This window comes from Anolis carolinensis, chromosome 6 (assembly GCF_035594765.1).
Source record: "Anolis carolinensis isolate JA03-04 chromosome 6, rAnoCar3.1.pri, whole genome shotgun sequence".
Lineage (NCBI taxonomy): Eukaryota > Metazoa > Chordata > Lepidosauria > Squamata > Dactyloidae > Anolis > Anolis carolinensis.
This window is the reverse complement of record NC_085846.1, coordinates 18,090,396-18,109,947: the sequence shown is the minus strand read 5'-3', so window position 1 is coordinate 18,109,947 and position 19,552 is coordinate 18,090,396. Positions and strand designations below refer to the sequence as shown.

At 45.3% G+C, this 19,552-nt stretch overlaps 2 protein-coding genes across 4 annotated transcripts in view; one reads left to right on the top strand and one right to left on the bottom strand.

Moving 5' to 3' along the window:
- atxn2l (ataxin 2 like) overlaps positions 1–8,734 on the top strand; it is a 29,214-nt gene extending 20,480 nt beyond the window's left edge. For all 3 annotated transcript variants that reach the window (XM_062957210.1, XM_008117505.3, XM_062957211.1), the window contains exons 22-23: positions 7,885–8,065; positions 8,287–8,734. In XM_062957210.1, the coding sequence (XP_062813280.1) occupies positions 7,885–8,065; positions 8,287–8,336 (231 nt within the window). In that variant the 3' untranslated portion in view covers positions 8,337–8,734. The remainder of the gene's footprint in view (positions 1–7,884; positions 8,066–8,286) is intronic.
- Positions 8,735–10,302: 1,568 nt separating this feature from the next.
- Positions 10,303–17,059, bottom strand: tufm (Tu translation elongation factor, mitochondrial). The gene is made up of 11 exons (XM_003225239.4): positions 16,930–17,059; positions 15,138–15,184; positions 14,877–15,039; positions 13,781–13,947; positions 13,399–13,503; positions 13,097–13,261; positions 12,868–13,000; positions 12,104–12,208; positions 11,755–11,906; positions 11,352–11,471; positions 10,303–10,731 (listed from the first exon to the last, which is right to left on the bottom strand). Exons 1-11 carry the CDS (start codon positions 16,979–16,981, stop codon positions 10,558–10,560), a joined length of 1,383 nt encoding a protein of 460 aa, XP_003225287.1. The 5' UTR covers positions 16,982–17,059; the 3' UTR covers positions 10,303–10,557.
- Between the last annotated feature and the right edge of the window lie 2,493 nt (positions 17,060–19,552).

Below are 19,552 nucleotides of genomic sequence, written 5' to 3'. Positions count from 1 at the left end.
TTGCCTGAGGAAAGCAGGTTATACAACAATAATCTTGAAACGTATGTTTGAAGAATTGTACCATCCTGGAAGGGAGAAAAAGCCTCTTCAGTGTTCTCAGCTGAGCCTTGGTTTAAGCACCAAACCAAGCTTAGTAGCCTGGCTAGCTCCATCAGTTCTGCACAAGAATATCTCACTGCATCCTAGACTGCGAGCTGCAACTTATATTTCTCAATGGCAGGAAGAAACAGCCTAATCTGCAGTGCCTTTCAATGGCCCATAGATGTTGCAGTTCCTAGACCAAAGTGAAGTAGCTCTTCTTTCTATTAGACAACCCAAGGTAGCTTTCCCAAGTTAAAGACTAGCAGCAAAACCTGGGGTGGGAAGAAAAATTAGAGCTGTTTCTCTTACCCCCATGGCTGAAGATACATCTTTAGCTACTGTGATGAACCATGGGCCTTGTAGTCCTGCTCAGGACATTGTAATTCCTGATGAAGATGAAAACTTGGGTTTTTTACCTTCCCAGTCTGAACTGGATTCCTCTCAGCCAGATCTTTCCCAGGCAGATCTGGGAACCTTGCACCTGCAAGAAAGTTGTGCCCCAGAAGTATGTCAAACAACCCCAGAGCCTACTTCTCCCGTGTTCTTGCGCCGGGAGTTTTGTAAACAACAGAGAAGTTTGGATTCAGCTTCGCGCAGGAGTGCGAGGATAGCAGCTAAGAATGTTGCCAATTAACACTGGTTCTCGTGAGAATCTTTAAGGAGTTTAACATCTGGTCTCAGAGTTTAGCTTTCGTTTCTGATTCCCAGAGAACCGCTTTGGTGAGAAAGTTGGACTCTATATAGGTGTTTTGCCCGCGTAGCAACTTCGCGGAGTCAATTCGTCAGCCTACGGAGCGAGTCGTGTCTGGACAGCGCGTTCCGATTCAAGCCTCGCTCATGCTCAAGCCTTGCCTTGCTATCCAGCCTTCGCCTTGCTTCCCAGCCTTGTTTACCTGCGGACCTTGCCTTGTTTCCCAGGACTAATCCTTGCCTTGTTTCACGGATTTTACCAAGTTATTCCACGGACCTTGTTCTTGTTCTTAGTTACCTTGTTCCACGTTCAAGCCTTGTTTCTAGTATCAAGTTATTTCCTAGCCACGCTCAAGTTTTATGGACTAAAGGACCTTGTCATCTCCCCTCACTTTGCTTGGCAAAGTGAGTGTTTCGGTTATTGGATTACAACTTTGGACCTTAATATTTCATATTGGACATTATTTCCTTGGACTAATTTTGACCTTTCCTGAAAGGTCTGCTTCTGGACTATCTTTTACATTTGCTTTTACTAACTTTATATATTTCCTTAATAAAGATATTAGATAGATTCTGGCTTCTGCGTATGGTTATTGGTGCTCTGTAGCCTGGGTCTTGACAGTTTGACTCCGCCAAACTAAGCACCAATTAACCTTGGCCAGAATGTCTACCGGAACCGTACCCGGTGGGCAGCCACTGAGCTACACCATCAGCAAGGACGAAGTGGATCGCATCCGCGACAGACTCAACGCCCAGGATGGAGAAATAAAGGGCTTGCGGGAGCGCGGAATCCGCCTCCCGGCCATGGCGTTGCCTACCAAGTTTACTGGAGAAGCTTCCAAGGTTCATGTTTTCCGTCGCCAATGTCAAGCTTATCTAGAGGCCCGTGATGCCGAGTTTCCCCAAGAAGACATCAAAGTGGCATGGGTTTACAGTCTTCTAGACGGGCCAGCGGCCAACTGGGCGACGGCACTGTTCGACCAAGCCTCTCCACACCTAAGATCAGCGCAACATTTCTTGGACCACCTCAAGGAGACTTGGGGAATCGAGGACAATTTGGAGGCAGCCGGCCACAAACTCCGTCGCCTTTTCCAAGGAGACAGACCTATGTCTCAGTATATAGCCGAGTTCCGAGTGCTGGCCCACAACACCGGCTGGAACGATGTAGCCCTCAGAGGACAATTCCGGGAGGGTCTCAACATTGAAATGCTGGAAGAAATCTCCAAGGTGGATCCTCCCCAGACCCTCGAGGCACTCATTGATCAATGTTTACGGGCTGAAGTCATGATTGCCAACAGGAAACAGTGGGTTCGAGGCCAGGGCAGTAGAGCCGGGGCAAAACCCCCCGCTCCCGCCAGCGTTCAGCCACGTCCAGTGTGGAGACCCCCACCGCCAACCCCATACCCCAGAGGAGGCGAGGAGGTGCCGATGCAGTTGGGCAATGTGCGTCCCAGACTAGATGCCGCCGAGAAGGCCCGTCGTCAACGCTTAAACCTCTGTTGGTACTGCGGGAACGGGGGCCACTTCGCCAGAGAGTGCCCAGCCAAGGGGAAGCCTGCCGCCCGGCTTGCGGCGGCGTCCTCCACGGAGACGAAGACGTCTGAGCCGACTGGCACACAGCCGGCGGGGGAAGCCAACGACCGGGTGTAGAGAGGCTCGCCAACCCGGTCAAAAAATCCATTCAAGAGCCGCCAACCGGGGTCCTGTTCCTTCTCGTGGTCACATTATGGTCAGCAAAAAGGGGACCCGTCATGATCCACGCCATGATAGACTCTGGAGCTACCAACAACTTCATTGATAGAGAGTATGCCGACTCTCTGGGATTACAATATCATGATTTCAAGAATGCCCGTGTGGTGCAAGCCATAGACGGCCGCCCCCTCAAGACGGGCCCCGTAAGTCAATGGTCGGAACCCACCAGGATGTGGATAAGAGAACATATGGAAGAGATTTCCTTCTTTGTTACCGAGGTTCCCCATTTCCCTGTGATTTTGGGAATTCCATGGCTGACTCTCCACGACCCTAACATCTCCTGGTCCAACAGAGAACTGCAGTTTGCTTCACCGTATTGCCAAAACCATTGCCTCGTAGCCAAGGTATGCCATGCCACAGACACCGAGCCCATCATCACCTTGCCAAAGAAGTACTCCGAGTATTGGGATGTATTCAATGAGAAAGAAGCCGAGAAATTACCCCCACATAGACCTTATGACTGTGCCATTGACTTGGTGGAGGGGGCCCCGATCCCGCGAGGGCATCTCTACTCCCTGACTGAACCAGAGCAAGAAGCTCTCAGGGAATTCCTAGAGACAAACCTTCGCAAGGGATTCATCAGACCCTCTCAATCCCCAGCCGCCTCTCCAGTGATGTTTGTGAAGAAGAAGTCAGGGGAACTACGATTGGTGGTGGACTACAGAGCATTGAACAATATCACCAAGCGGAACAGCTATCCCCTGCCCTTAATCTCGGATCTACTGGATCGGCTTCGAGGAGCCAAGGTTTACACCAAGCTGGATCTTCGGGGGGCTTACAACTTAGTTCGCATCAGGGAAGGGGACGAGTGGAAGACCGCCTTCCAGACCAAATTCGGATTATTCGAGTCCCGAGTTATGAATTTCGGTTTATGCGGAGCCCCCGCAACGTTCCAGCATTTTGTCAATGACATTTTTCAGGACTATCTGGACAGGTTCTTGATAATCTACCTGGACGATTTTTTGGTGTTTTCTAGATCACAATCAGAACATGAGAACCACGTCAAAATGGTGTTACAACGATTGCGGGATCATGGACTTTATGCCAAACTGGAAAAATGCGCCTTTGATCTACAAGAGGTAGATTTCCTTGGTTACCGCATCTCGCCTTTAGGGCTCTCCATGGATCCAGCCAAGGTTTCAGCAGTATTGGAATGGCGGGCGCCAACTAACAAGAAAGAGGTGCAGCGTTTCTTGGGGTTCGCGAATTATTACCGCAAGTTCATTCCAGATTTTGCCCACTGGTCTGACCCAATCACTAGCTGCATCCGTGGAAAACAGCCCTTCCGCTGGACTGATCAAGCAGAGAAAGGGTTCCAGCAACTAAAGAAATTATTCACGTCCCAGCCAATTCTACAGCACCCAGATCCTGGAACCCCTTTTGTTGTGCAAGCGGACGCCTCGGATGTGGCAATTGGGGCTGTACTCTTACAACCGGTGGGAGACCACCTTCATCCCTGTGCCTTTTACTCCCGTCAACTAACCACACCAGAGAAAAATTATACCATTTGGGAAAAAGAACTACTGGCCATAAAGGCAGCTTTTGAAACTTGGAGACATTGGCTAGAAGGGGCCAAATTTCCCATTGAAGTCCACACTGATCATCGTAATCTAGAACACCTAAGAACTGCCCGCAAACTAAACCAGAGGCAGCAACGTTGGGCTTTATTCTTTGAACGTTTCAACTTCCAGATCCATTATGTGACCCCAGCCCAAACCAAGCAAGCAGACGCCCTGTCACGTAAACCGGAATACGCTGCAGGACGCAAGGAGACCTTTGAATCCCAACTGCTACAACCCGAGAACTTTGCCACGCTCACGGTGGGGAACACCAAATCCATTCCCATTGGTTCAACTTCCCCTACTCCAGGACCCATCTGTGCTCAAGAAATCAGGGCTAGTCAGCAAGCAGATGCCTGGGCGCAGGACCAACTTCGCCAAGGTCTGCATTTTCCCTTTTCGCTTAAAGATGGGCTGCTCTGCTATAGAAATCATGTTTATATCCCACCCGGACCGGGCAGGGAAAAAGCGCTTCGCCTGTGTCATGACTGCAAACCAGCAGGACACTTCGGACTATTTAAAACTATGCATTTGATCCTAAGGGATTTTTGGTGGCCCAAGATCCGCAAGGATGTAGAAAAATATGTCAACACCTGCCCAGTATGCCAGCGCTCCAAGATACGAAGGGAAAAGCCCTCAGGGCTTTTACACCCCCTTCCTACCCCATCTCGCCCATGGGAAATAATTTCCGCGGATTTCATCACTGACCTACCACCTTCCTGTGGATTCACCACGATCTTAGTGGTGGTGGACCTTTTCACCAAGTTAGCCCATTTCATTCCCTGCGAAGGCCTCCCCACGGCCAAAGAAACTGCGGATCTATTTCTTCAGCATGTTTTCAGACTACATGGATTGCCCAAGAGTTTAGTCACAGACCGTGGATCTCAATTCACCTCTCGTTTTTGGAAGGCACTACAAAAACTACTGGGCATAGACTCTCGCTTATCTTCAGCTCATCATCCCCAAACAGATGGGCAAACGGAGCGCACCAATGCCACTTTGGAGCAGTATCTTCGCTGTTATGTAAACTACCAACAGGACAATTGGGCTTCTCTGTTACCACTGTCCGAGTTTGCCTACAATAATGGAGTTCAAGCTTCTACAAAAGAAACGCCGTTCTTTGCAAACTACGGCTTCCATCCACGTTTCTTTCCCCCTGTCATTGAAACTTCAGAAGTTCCCGCAGCAGAGGATTGGTTGCAGGAACTCACAGCGGTGCAACAACTTTTGCTCCAGCAACTGGACCAAGCCAAAGAGGACTATAAACGCCACGCTGACAAACACCGCCAGCCGGGCCCTGAAATCAAGGTAGGAGATCGGGTTTTTCTGTCCACTCGCTTTCTGCCCTCCCACCGCCCTTGCCGGAAGTTAGATGCCCGTTTCATCGGCCCCTATCCAGTGGTGGCGCAATTAAACCCCGTGACTTTCAAACTCCAACTTCCGCGTTCAATGCGCATCCACCCAGTGTTTCACCGTTCCCTGCTCCTTCCGGCGGATGGTGTGCGTCCTGATACAGACCAACCGGCCCCCCCTCCTGTTTTGATGAATGGGGAGGAGGAGTTCGAGGTTGAGGACATTTTGGATTCTCGCTTTCATCGCCGCCGCCTACAATATCTCATTGACTGGGTGGGTTTTGGGCCTGAGGAACGCTCTTGGGAAGACGCCTCCACAGTCCATGCTCCTGATCTAACCCGTCGCTTTCATCTGACCTATCCCACCAAACCGCGACCTCGCGCCTCGGGGAGAGGATCCCAGTTTGGGAGGGGCCCTGAGGAGGGGGATAGTGTGATGAACCATGGGCCTTGTAGTCCTGCTCAGGACATTGTAATTCCTGATGAAGATGAAAACTTGGGTTTTTTACCTTCCCAGTCTGAACTGGATTCCTCTCAGCCAGATCTTTCCCAGGCAGATCTGGGAACCTTGCACCTGCAAGAAAGTTGTGCCCCAGAAGTATGTCAAACAACCCCAGAGCCTACTTCTCCCGTGTTCTTGCGCCGGGAGTTTTGTAAACAACAGAGAAGTTTGGATTCAGCTTCGCGCAGGAGTGCGAGGATAGCAGCTAAGAATGTTGCCAATTAACACTGGTTCTCGTGAGAATCTTTAAGGAGTTTAACATCTGGTCTCAGAGTTTAGCTTTCGTTTCTGATTCCCAGAGAACCGCTTTGGTGAGAAAGTTGGACTCTATATAGGTGTTTTGCCCGCGTAGCAACTTCGCGGAGTCAATTCGTCAGCCTACGGAGCGAGTCGTGTCTGGACAGCGCGTTCCGATTCAAGCCTCGCTCATGCTCAAGCCTTGCCTTGCTATCCAGCCTTCGCCTTGCTTCCCAGCCTTGTTTACCTGCGGACCTTGCCTTGTTTCCCAGGACTAATCCTTGCCTTGTTTCACGGATTTTACCAAGTTATTCCACGGACCTTGTTCTTGTTCTTAGTTACCTTGTTCCACGTTCAAGCCTTGTTTCTAGTATCAAGTTATTTCCTAGCCACGCTCAAGTTTTATGGACTAAAGGACCTTGTCATCTCCCCTCACTTTGCTTGGCAAAGTGAGTGTTTCGGTTATTGGATTACAACTTTGGACCTTAATATTTCATATTGGACATTATTTCCTTGGACTAATTTTGACCTTTCCTGAAAGGTCTGCTTCTGGACTATCTTTTACATTTGCTTTTACTAACTTTATATATTTCCTTAATAAAGATATTAGATAGATTCTGGCTTCTGCGTATGGTTATTGGTGCTCTGTAGCCTGGGTCTTGACAGCTACATCCATCTCCTGAGCACCATTACTTGAGGCATTGTGATGGGGGCCCTGCAGACTAGATGTGTTTGCCATGTGACAAATCCATGTGAGGCCGAAGATCAACCTTGTCCTTCCTTTGACAAGCAGTTCAAAGGAAGGAGGGACTTTGCTCTCTCATGTTTGGTAGAGGAAAAATTAATTTAAATCCTTGTGAATATGTGGAACAATACAGAGTCAAGGATGCCCTCCACACACTGTAGGAACACTATGCATATCAATAGTCACTTGTGCATTTTTCCTTTACAAACTGAATCTCTTCCTTACTAAAATGCTGTGCATGGAGAACCAATAGAAGTTCAGCTATGGTGCAAACCCACAGAAGCTTGTTAAGTAACATTTAGATAGTCCTCTTTATTTCTGGCATGTCAAAGTTGGTACTACCTTAAATATTGGATGCTGCGTGAATGCTGCTTTTGTATTTTTCAAGGATTTGTAGAAAATTCCCCACCCTGGAGTGGAAGGAGATTGGGTCCACATTAATATTGTTTGTAATTGCATTTTTTGAAAAGATTTGAACCTTAAATGTTTTTAGGATTTACATTTATTGCTGCTCTGCATTCCTTTTTATGCCCTTATTTTGCATATTATTGAAAGTGCAGGAGTCAGCACCTGAGCACAGAATCGAACTCTAATGTCTGGAGCAGTATAGATTACTTGCCAATCTTCAGAAATTTTACATTAGTTAAACCTTGCTCTGGCAATTTCAATTCTGTATATTAATTGTACATTCATTCCCTAGCTGCTGTCTTCCCATGTGTAATGCTTTCTTATTGGGTTCAGTTTAATTAACTCACCACCTTGAAATCATTTCAGATTGTTGGATAAAAAAGCAATCTAATGTTTGATGAAGAGCCTGAAAGACACTAGCTTGAATCAGTTCAACAAATATCTGTCAGTGCACTTTGGGCTATTGATTTAAATTCAGTTGGTCAAATGCCTTGCTGTCCATTCTTAGAGCATTGTGTTTTGAATGAGCTGGGCTCATTGGTATTTTGTAAACCACAGGCCCATGTCCAGACTGGAATTGCAGCTGCCCCACCTCCACACCCTGGAGCTCCACAAGTCATGCTGCTGCATCCCTCGCAGACCCATGGCGGACCCCCGCAAGGAGGTGTGCCCCAGAGTGGTGTGCCTACCCTCTCAGCTTCCACGCCCTCCCCCTACACTTATATAGGGCACCACCAAGGTGAGTCAGGATTTTCAAGGGCAGTGGGATGGAATATGGGACACTACTGTTGATAGGCAGATGCAGTGCTTTGCAGGGTGTGAAGAGACTCATTGCCTCAAGCAAAGATTGTTGAAATGTAGAATTTGCTGGGACTTCCTCCTCTTAAGGTGAGGGGTGGGTTGGTAGTTCTGAGTTGTGCCTTTCTGGTCCTCATTGCCTCTTTCTCCTTCTTTCTCCAGTTCAGTCTCATCCTTCCCAGCAGCTTCCATTCCACACCCCTGGGAACTGATGTCCACGCTTCTCCCTGTGACCTGAGACCCCAGCCAGCCTTGGCTCAGTGGCTGGCCCAAAGCCTGGGCCAGCCCTCATGCCCATGGTAGAGGCCCCTGGAGGGGTGCAGTCTGGCCTGGCCCGCCCCCCCTCGCCAAGCACCTTCCTTTCCGTTGGTTTAATGAAGCCCACTTGGGATGCTGTCAGCCAGCGGGACGGAGCAGGGTCCTCCCCCCTTGCCTGGAGAAGGGCAGAGTTTCTTTTCTGTTATTTATGACTCCATTCGGGCTCTTAGAGCAAATGCCACTTTCCCACATTAACTTGACAAGGACATGACCAGATGGACAAACCTTGACTTTTTATTAAATAAAATATTTAAAAAGTTTAAAAAAACCAATAAAATTTTAAACTAACTAATGTTGGGCTTGGGATGACTGTGTGGAAGAGGGCCAGTTTCTAATGGGCAACTTTTCATTTTATTTTATTTTTATTGCTGGTTTGACCAAATTCAGGTGGGGCAAGATGCTGACCATTCCCGTTTGTAGCTCATCTAGTTTTGAGAGACTGTACTGATAGGCCATTGAAATTTCCCGTTCTGGGGTTGCTACTTTGTACATTCCCTACTAAACTAGATAATCACCAAGTGAGGTACAAACTGGGCGATAGTCTAAAAGCAATGATTCTAAATGCTGAAGTCACTTACTTGTAAGCAAAACAACCCTATGGCCAGAAGTGTTATTTTCAAAACTGCACAACAGAATTTTAATTACTTCTTTTTGCAATTCAAAATAATACATTGGAAAGATTTTGACTTGGCTATCAGTGTGTTGTTTCTTAGCACTGTGTATCTGTATCATATTGGGGCCTTCCTTCCCAGGACAGCTTTGGCAGGAGCCTCTGCTTATACTTTCATGTTTCCAAAGGCTATTATGGAGACAAAAGTAGAAAATGACTTTGACAAATCTAAAAATGGCTTTCTCAAGTGTAGGGAAACCATTGTGAGGAGAAAGCAGGACATACAATAATCTTTGCTATATAGATTTATTCTGTGTTTTAAAAATGTGGGGAAAACATTTTTATACAAAAAAGGATGCTTTCTGTTCAGAAAAACTACGTTTTTTTCTTTTTTTGCATAGCACAAGTCCCAAACTCAGTAGCGTTCAAAAACTGCAATTTTCAATGACTTCCCTGGATTTAAGAGAGAATTGATGAAACACCTCATTCTTGGCAAGAACAAATATTACATCCCATTTTTAATTTTTAAGAGCTCTTTATTCCTCATGAATGCTGTAAAGATTATTCTATAACTGTTAGTCACATTTTTGTCTTGCCAGTAGGTTTCTATGATTAAAAAAGAGTGCAGTTTGTTTTATGACTTAGGTTACGAGCTTTTTTTAGGTCATCTTAGGACGCAACTGAAGTCTGTGAATCTGTAGTCTGTAAATCTAGTATAAGACTTAAATTTTTGCACTCTGAAGCAATTATGCAGGCCTTTGAACCACCATTTAATAAGTACTGCCATTTAATAAGCCAAGAATAAAATATGACCAGGTTCTGGAGGGCAAATACGACCGACATGTTTATACAGCTTACCAATACTCTTTACTTCCAGGGCAGTGCAATTCCTACAAATGAAACACTATCAAACAAGGCAAATGTTAACTTCAATTCCCATAATGCACTCTTTAAAGAAAACCTTACTGGTAGTATTTTGGATTCCATGTTTTTTTCTGAGCCTTAAGATCCACAGGGCTGCTCAGCAGATCTTCCAAGGTTTCTAGTGTCTTATTTTTTTACGTTCTCTATATGGGCTTAATTTTGACTAAAGAGTGTTGCAGTTACTGTAATATAACCATCTGCTGATCTGCATCCACTCAATATGTAATGTGTGACCTTGACATTTCTGCTTAGCGGAAGGATAGAGCGGGACTCTGAAAAGGACCAAAAAGTGTTACCCACCCCTTAAATAATAGCCGTACTCTAGGTCAGCTTTATAGTCCTTTTATTTAACCAACTTCTCTCCAACCCACTACTGCATGAAACACATTAATTCAGTGTCTTCTCTTCTTCCCAGTTAAGACTGGAGGGCTAACCATTTGCAGAGATACAATTTCACCAGAAGGGCAGGCGTGTTGAGAAAGCAGCCATCAACTCATTTTGATGCAGTCCGCACAACAGTTTACAAGCCCAGCTTTGAAAGTCCACCTTACAGATCAATAGAAACAGCCACATAGAGCACTTTAATTGACCCACTTTTCTTCGTCGCCTGGAGCAAGTGGAAGCGTTTTTGTGACCACGCCGGTGCCAATGGTTTTGCTTCCATCTCGCAGTGTGAATCGCTGTCCCTCCTCCAGGACCATGGGCTGCCGCAGTATTAGCAAAAGGGAAGTGTCCTCACCTGGCATCACCATTTCCTTTGGGAGAGAGAAAAAGCAGGATCATGCCTATTCAGTTATCAGAGATACCAAGACAAATGGGGGGGGGGGGGACCTAAAAGCTTTGAGACAAGGATGAAAACTGGTTCCTTCAGTTGATATTTGGGTGCAATACCAGCTCTGGTTTTGTTTACTGGCAATATCAAGAGCTGTAACCCCCCCCCCTCCCAATCATTTTAGAGCAGTGGTTCTCAACATGTGGGTCCCCAGGTGTTTTGCCTACAACTCCCAGAAATCCCAGGCAGTTTACCAGCTGTTGGGAGTTGAAGGCCAAAACATCTGGAGACCCACAGGTTAAGAACCATTGTTTTAGAGCATCAGCGGTAGGGGTGCATTAGGTTCATGTCCCTGTCTTTTTGTAGAATCCAGACCCCATGAAAGGTGTATATAGCTTAGCTTTACAAAAAGTGATTATTCCATGCCTTTTGGGGGGGGGGGGGGGGTGAAGGGTTTGTAAGGGTGGACAAGCTAACACAGATCAAGAACAGTTTAACTCCAGTGAGCTGCAGAAACCATTGGGGGCTCATATATTTTCCACTTGCTGTTAACTTGTTCAAAGGAAGAACTGGAAAAGAAAAAGAGACAAAATATAAACACACCTTTCCTGCAGGCAATTCTATACGGCAGGCCATGTCCCACGTCAGAGAAAACATGACAGGCGTGAAGTTAGACACAAAAGGTTTGTGACGACCACCTTCGTCTTTATTCAAGACATACACCTAGTAAAGGAAAAGTGACATGTCTCCTTTGGTTTAAAAAGTACAGTGTAGAAAAGCTATAGGTTTTTTAAGCTGCCAGTCTGGTAGCATTAGAAAAACCTGTGAATATCCCTTGCACTCCAATGAAAACCTTCAGGACAATCACTAGTTTTCACAGGTGAGATAACCCAATTCATCTCTAAGACATAAATTTTCCAACAGTACCATTTCTCATTCTCTTAACTTCAATTCCTCTCTGGAGCAAATATTTGGCAAGTTATTTCATTCACCTGCATCTGCTTACCTGAGCCTCAACTTTCTGGTGTGGCTGAATAGAGCCTGGCTTGCACATAACCATCCCACGCCGTATATCCTCTCGCTTTAATCCTCGCACCAAAGCACCCAAATTGTCACCAGCCTCTGCCCGCTCCAGTTGTTTGTGGAACATCTCAACACCTGAAGCCAATGCAGTGCTGTTACTCTTTGCAAAGTTTCTCTAGCCCTCCCACCCCCACATCTTTGGCTTTTATTACTTTTTTTAAACATAAGGACCACCTCAGTGGTCCCAAGGAATCTGGTCCAGTCGCATCATAGGGAAATCAAGGTTAGGACCGGGAGGTAAAGACAGCTTGTGGACAGCTGACAAAACTTACCAGTCACCACAGAACGCACATTCCGATTATGTCCTAGAAATTCACATTCATCTCCTTTTTTGACAATGCCACGTTCAAGAGTACCTGTGACCACAGTGCCTCGCCCTGGAATAAGTAAAATAAAAGGTACTACTACCAATGGCATTTTGCTCAGCAGTTATAAGAGTGCAAGCTGGACCTCGTAACTGCTAAGGATCCCTATTTAAAGTCATTAATGAATGACTATGACCCCAAACCTATCTTTTCAGCCTGGTAGCCCCCCAAGCAAAGGGTTTCTGAGGCAATGCAGATCAGGGCATTGGGATGCATTGAGACAAGCAGTTGTAGCAAGATCCTAATGATATTGCCTGTTCACAACACACATTCCAGAACACTGCAGAAGATGTTTCCCATCACATGATCTACAATAGCTCAGAGGTCCTGTGATGTAAATGCTGTCAGACTGAAAAGGCATTTTTGAAGAGGCATCATTGTCAAACACAACAAAGACATAAAAAACTGCAGTTATGACTGATGATGCTGATTCTCATTCTATACCACCTTTCCCTCTTTTCCTTGCAATTACCGCATGAAGTAAATCACCGTCTATGTGACTGCTCAGAGTGACCTAGTGAGCCTCATAGAATAGAAGCTAAAACATACATTTCTGAAGTCCCCATATAACACTGAGAACATGACCATGGATACAAAATTGCCACCCACCATCCTGGATCCCTAATTACCTACATTTTGGTACAGGGTGACCATGTTATACAGCTTAGTACCTGGTATGGAGTAAACATGCTCTATGGGAAGCAGGAAAGGCTTGTCAAGCTCACGTTGCGGCAGAGGGATGTATGTATCGACTGCATCCAGTAGCTTCATGATGGAATTCAAGCCCAGTTCAGGATTCCGTTGCTGCAAACAACAGGGACAATAGAAAGGAGATGACACAACAGATAAAGGCAAGATTTCAAGGGAAATGAGGTTCAAGCCAACCTTGTCCAGACCTACCTCCAAAGCACACAGAGCAGACCCCACAATAACAGGAGCATTCTCCCCATCATAGCCAAATTCTGTGAGCAGCTCACGGATCTCCAATTCTACCAAGTCCAACATCTCTGAATCATCGACTGCATCCGCTTTGTTGATGTACACCACCACATGCTTCACTCCTATCTGGTATGAAGAAAACAAGGGAGAGACCTGTGTTTACATCATCCATTACTCCAGGTTATTGTTTCAGTGTATGAATGTGAAAATATATTCTCAGAGGGGCGTCTCAGATCATCCTCTCAATTCAAGCCCTGTATCACCTGTTTAGCAAGCAGAAGGTGCTCCCTCGTCTGTGGCATCTGGCCATCTGTTGCTGCCACTACAAGAATACAGCCATCCAGTGGTGCTGTCCCTGTGATCATGTTCTAAGGAGAAGACACAAGGAGCACTTCAATCAAATGTGAACCACTTTGAAAAATTAACTCCTTAACATGTTAGCAAGGATAGGTCTACCACAAAGAAAGTGTTTAAAAAGGCTTCACAATATCTCTGGATTTAAATGCAATATTGAAGAAACAGCAGCAGCAAAGATTAAAATGCAATACTGAAGTACCAGCAGCAGACCTCTTCTAAAAAAAAGGATCTGGGGTAATGAATATTGAATTTCAAGGGTTTTACTGGATTCCATCTTCTCACACATACCTTGACATAGTCAGCATGCCCAGGGCAATCAGTATGGGCATAATGACGGTTGGGTGTTGAATACTCCACATGGGAGGCATTGATTGTGATGCCACGTGTTTTCTCTTCTGGTGCATTATCAATTTCTTCGTATTTTTTAAACTTAGCAGCTCCAGCCTCAGACAGAACTGGAGGGAATCAAAGAAGAATCAGATGAAAGAGTTCTTGAGTTTTCAAGGAAGAAAGCTGACTCTAGTGTCCCTTCAGTTAGCACCACTGAGGAGACACTTTCAACTAAGCAAGGACTGAAGGTTCAGTTGCTAGACACCCTTGTCTCCTATCTAAACAGTGACACTAACAAAATCTGATCTGCCTCAAGCCTGAAAAGGTACATGGTGATCATAGCTGGTGGAAAGATTCTAGGGAATACAATCTAACTCCATAAAAATCAAGCTCCATAATTGGGACACGTCAAGTGAATTGATTATGACTTGACTTGTTTAAGCCAAGGTGGGATCCGGTGAGGGGCATGGCACAAGAAAAGATCTGCCCAAACACCTCTAGTATTTCCAACCACAAAAGATTTGGGACTCAGGAGTTCTTTGCTTGAATCCAGTTTAGCAGACAAAATTGGGGAAATGCTGGAAGCAGGTAAAAAACCTGGGACCAGCCTTCGATTGCCTATCTTTCATCTGGGAGTTTTGAATGGCTTAAAGAGCTGAAAGTTGAGACCATTGGTTCTGAGAAAGTTGGAGTTCTCAGATTGATATGAAACCCAAACTCAAGAGCAAGTCTGAGACCTTGGGTCATATTGACAGACTGCAATGGGACAGCATAATCTCCAGGATGTGAGATGTTTTGGAAAGTCTTTACAATGTCAGAGTTTAAACCTGCAACAAACCCTTTACATTCAATTTGTGCCCCTTCTGCTGGAAGCCCCAACCTCTTGTTTCAAGGCCCATTACAGAAAGAAGTCATCTAATACTGCTTCAGAGAATTAAAGCCAGGACTGATTTGGAAAACCACATCATTTCTCTACCAATCTCTTTCTGGTTTTTTTCTAATCACCCAAATGCCAAAAAAACAAAATAGAATTTCCAACTGCCCCCGGCCTCACTTTTAGTTATAGCTGCTGTTAATGTCGTCTTGCCGTGGTCCACGTGCCCAATGGTCCCAACATTGACATGAGGTTTGTCCCGTACGTATACTTTCTTTGCTTCGACTGCGAAATTTCGCACAAGGAAAGTTTGTCCATTGAAAGCTGTGCAAGGCAGAGCTAGCTACAGAAGACAAAACAGAGACATTAGAGAATGTTGCCTTTTGAACCCATAAGTAAAATCCAGCTTTAAATCCTACTCCAAGCCAAAGTTTTTTTTACCTTGGTTAAAACACCTTGCAGGAGACGGGAGTGGCAACCACGCAAGCCTGCAACACACACAGAAAAAGAATTATTATTACCACAACAGAGCTCTTCTGTCATTGTAATGGTCTCCTTCAATTAAGTGCAGCACTTTGTAATAAATGCATATCCTTTGGACATTCAAGCCTGTATCCTCGCTATACAATTACAGCAGTTTGACACTATATTAACTGCCATGGCTCAATGCTATTGAATTCTAGGATTTGAAGTTCTGTGACACTACCCCACAACAAACGACAAGATGGCATTATGGCAGTTAAAAGTAGTGCCAACTGCCATACAGGCAGTCCCCAAGGTACAAACAAGTTAGGTTCTGTAGGTTTGTTCTTAAGTTGAATTTGTATGTAAGTCATAGGTACATTTTGTAAGTGTAACTCCAGCCAAAAATATGTATGTTTTACCTTTGGATTCAATAGGAAATTATTAATACCTCTGTGGCATTTGTTTTGCTGTCTGTTCAGAAGATTTCACCTCATGTTCTGTCCCTGAGATAATTGGATTTTGGGGGGGGGGGGGGGGGAAATGGCTTGTTGTGGAAACAAGGATTGGTGATACAACTTCAGTGGAGACCTATTTTCCCCATGAAAACTCTTCCAGGAGTGAATTTCCCTTCCGAGGGGCAGATTTCTCTCACTTCCTGTTGTCTCACCCCTGTTCTTACCAACACTTTTATGTCAAGCCGCTTTTAGTCCACTTTGGGGAGATAAAGTGGGGTAGAAATAAATGGGAGGAGGAGGAGGAGGAGAAAAAGAAGAAGCAGAAGCAGCAGGATGTTTGTAACTCTGTGACTGCCTTTAATTCTGCAGTATGGACCTCCGAAAAATGGCAGAAAACAGCCAGGCTTTGACTCTGCAAGGCCATTAAACGCTAATCATGGTGGCCAATTGCAACATTCACACTTGCCTGAAACAGACAAGAGTTTCTTCTCCCAACCTGGACTTTTCATAGATATCAGGCATGAGCAAACTTGGGCCCTCCAGGCGTTTTGGACTTCAACTCCCACAATTCCTAACAGCCTACTGCCTGTTAGGAATTGTAGGAGTTGAAGTCCAAAACACCTGGAGGGCCCAAGTTTGCTCATGCCCGATAGATATATAAACCCCACTTGCCTAGTTTCCAACAAACCTCACAACCTCTGAGGATGCCTGCTATTGATGTGGGCAGTCAGAAGAAAATGCTTCTGAAACATGCCCTGAAAATTCACAACCCAGTGATTTTGGCCATGAAAGCTTTCGACACACCACATCATCCTCCTGGGAGTTATACTCGATGAAGCATCAGCAGATAAGGCTAAAGACCTTGTAAAACTACAACTCCCATGATGCCGTTGCATGGAGCCATAAGAGTTAAAGTAATGCCAAATTGCTACAGCAGGCATGGGCAAACTTCGGCCTTCTTCCTGGTGTTTTGGACTTCTAATTCCCACGGTTCCTAACAGTACCGGCTGTTAGGAATGGTGAGAGCTGAAGTCCAAAGCACCTGGAGGAAGGCCGAAGTCTGCCCGTGCCTGGTTTAGAGTGAAGGTCCCGCCCTCTTTCCCTCCCTCCTAGCCCCGCTATTGGCTGCTTCCCCGAACAATCAAGAGACAGGCCGTAATGAACCGCAGAGCAACGCAAAAGGTCATGGCTCGTAGTAAAGGATCAACAGCAGGAAAGAAGCCCCTAAGGCGCTTTCTTTGCTCCCGAAGTCCGCCCTTTGGGGCCGCCTCGCTCGCTCCGCTCCCCTTCGCCCCAGCGCCCTCTTCACTCACCAATCACGCCGCCCAGCCCTCCACGGGCCACCAGCAGCGCGCGGGTCGCCATCTTGGCTCCTCGAGGAAGTGACCTCACGATGCCCGCCCCTGGCGCGCGCTCTGCGATAGAGAACGGCAAGGTGGGCTAGAGCGGACAAACGGACTTCCGGCCCGCTTCGAAACAGGCGCCACTTCTGGCCCTTGTGCTTCAACGTTGCCACTGCTGGTTCTAGAATGAATGGATGTAGCGTGAAACCCTTTGAACTGCATTGGCTCAACAGCATGGGATCCTGGGAGGTGTAGTTTCACAAGGGGTGCGTGTACACAAATTAACGCACTTTGACCCCCCCCCCCCCCCTCAATAGGCTCAATAGCATGGGATCCAGGGATATTTAGTTTAGTGAGGCACCAGCACTTTTTGGCCGACCTTGTAAAAACGACAACTCCCAGGATTCAATAACAGTGAATCAAGGCAGTTAAAGTGGTGCCAAACTGCATTAATTCTACAGTGTAGATCAGGCATGGGAAAACTTCGGCCTTCCTCCAGCTGTTTTGAAATTCAACACCAAATGCCAATAGGTTGTTAGGAAGTTGAAGTCCAAAACACCTGGGCTGAAAGTTTGCCCATGTCTGGTGTAGATGCACCCTAAAGCATTTGGTGTTGGCACACAAAGAGTTGGAAGAGCGCATAGGCCATCTACTCCAATCCCTCCGTGCAGAAAAAGCACAATCTAAAGCTCGGAGTTCAAATTACAGGAAAGGAGGTTCCACCTGAACATTAGGAAGAACTTCCTGACTGTAAGAGCTTTTCATCAGTGGAACTCCCTGCCTAGGAGTGCGATGGAAGCTCCTTCAATGGAAACTTTTAAGTAAAGATTGGATGGCCATCCTTCAGGGGTGCTTTAATTGTGCTTTTCCTGCATGGCAGGGGGTTGGACTAGATGGCCCATGTGATCTCTTCCAACTCTATGATTCTATTAAAATACGTTAATACTATTTTGTTCTGCATATGAATGCAGCAAGGAATCCGGAAGAAAATCCAAATAATTATTACTTACCTGTGAAAGTCCGTTTTTTGGTATGGAAAACATAATTTAAAAAATTATCAGCCACAAGGAAATTAACATCAGGTGACAGGATATTCTCACATGTTCTCACAGTGAAGTTGGACACTTAAGTTGCCCTGAAGTCAATGCTGTTGACTCAAATCGATTTTCTTTTATTTCTCACTGTCATGCATACCATGTCCTTTGGAAGCTGCTTAGACCAAATTAATGGCCTTTTAGGCTTCATGTGTGTAGGAGTTCACTTTCTGAGTAATAAAAATTACATTATTTAACAAAATTTGAAAAAAAATATGTTCCTGGTTTGAAAGTGTTATTGCCTGTTTAAATGTGTGGTACTTACTTTGAAAGTAGTTGTTATACTCCAGAAACTTCGTTTTTGTGGCTGTCACAAACTATATTGAATTGGTTGAGACTTGATGAGATATTCATTGAAAAACTATAGCAAAATGTGCTGCAGGATGTCTTGCAAAAACACAGTTTTTGCAGTTTAATAGATTTTTTCCATGTTTTTATTATAGAACCAGTTAGGAAATTACATTTATAGCCCAGGAACAAAAATCACGTTACATAGTGTTTTATGTCACAGGGGGAGGGGAGGCATGAGGATATTAGAGGTGCTTAGATGGAGCATAGCCAAAAAGTTTGAGAACCACTGCTCTAGAATTTTACAAGTCAAGTATCAACTCATAGGCAAATGCTGCTCTGTGACAAGGTCAGAGGTTGAGCACAAATCCTCTCGCTCTTTGTGTATGTAGTTTCAGAAAACAGCAACAGACCTTCTCAAAGCAAGAGATCAAGGTACTTATTCCCTGTGCTACTCTTTATCTACAGCTAGAGAAAAGGGTTTAAAAATGGTCAAAAATTATAATCCTTTCCAGAAGTAGGCTCCTGACTGAAAGCGGTCAATCTGTACAGTGCTGCAGTTCTGTTTGTCCTTTTTGCTGCAAACATACTCAGCTACCCCTCCATAGGACAATGAAACTGTTATTAAGAGGTACTATCCTTTTAACTAACTTTCCAACGGTGATTCCCAATGCAGTGTGTAAAGTATGCACCATAGGAAAGCCAAGGGTACAGCAAACCTATTGCCTCCAAGCAAGTATCATAGCCATTAATAGCTTTCTCTTTTTATCACAACTTCACACCTCTTCTCTCTCTTGTTTGTACAGTTATTTTTAATGGCGTTGTGTTACTTCAAGACATTTCTGACTTATGGTGACCCTAAGGTAAAGCTATCATGGGGTTTTCTGGGTCTCAGAATGTACAACTCACCCAAAGCCACCCAGTAACTAAAAAGAGAACCATATCCTGGTCTCCAGAATCAAAGTTCAATGTTCAAATCACTAAGCTGATTTTCATTTATACAGGCAGATAAATTCAATCAAAGAAACCCTCAACCCAAGTTTACAAAACGTAAGCATGACTGCTAATAACATGGCAACGTGGAGGTTTCTCATAGCCACTATCAGATTTCTGGTTTTAATCAATGTACAAATTTTCTATCTCTCTATTTACCTTTATGAAATAAACGAACTTTTATAAGCACTTTTATGAGTGTAACTCTAGGGTGTCTC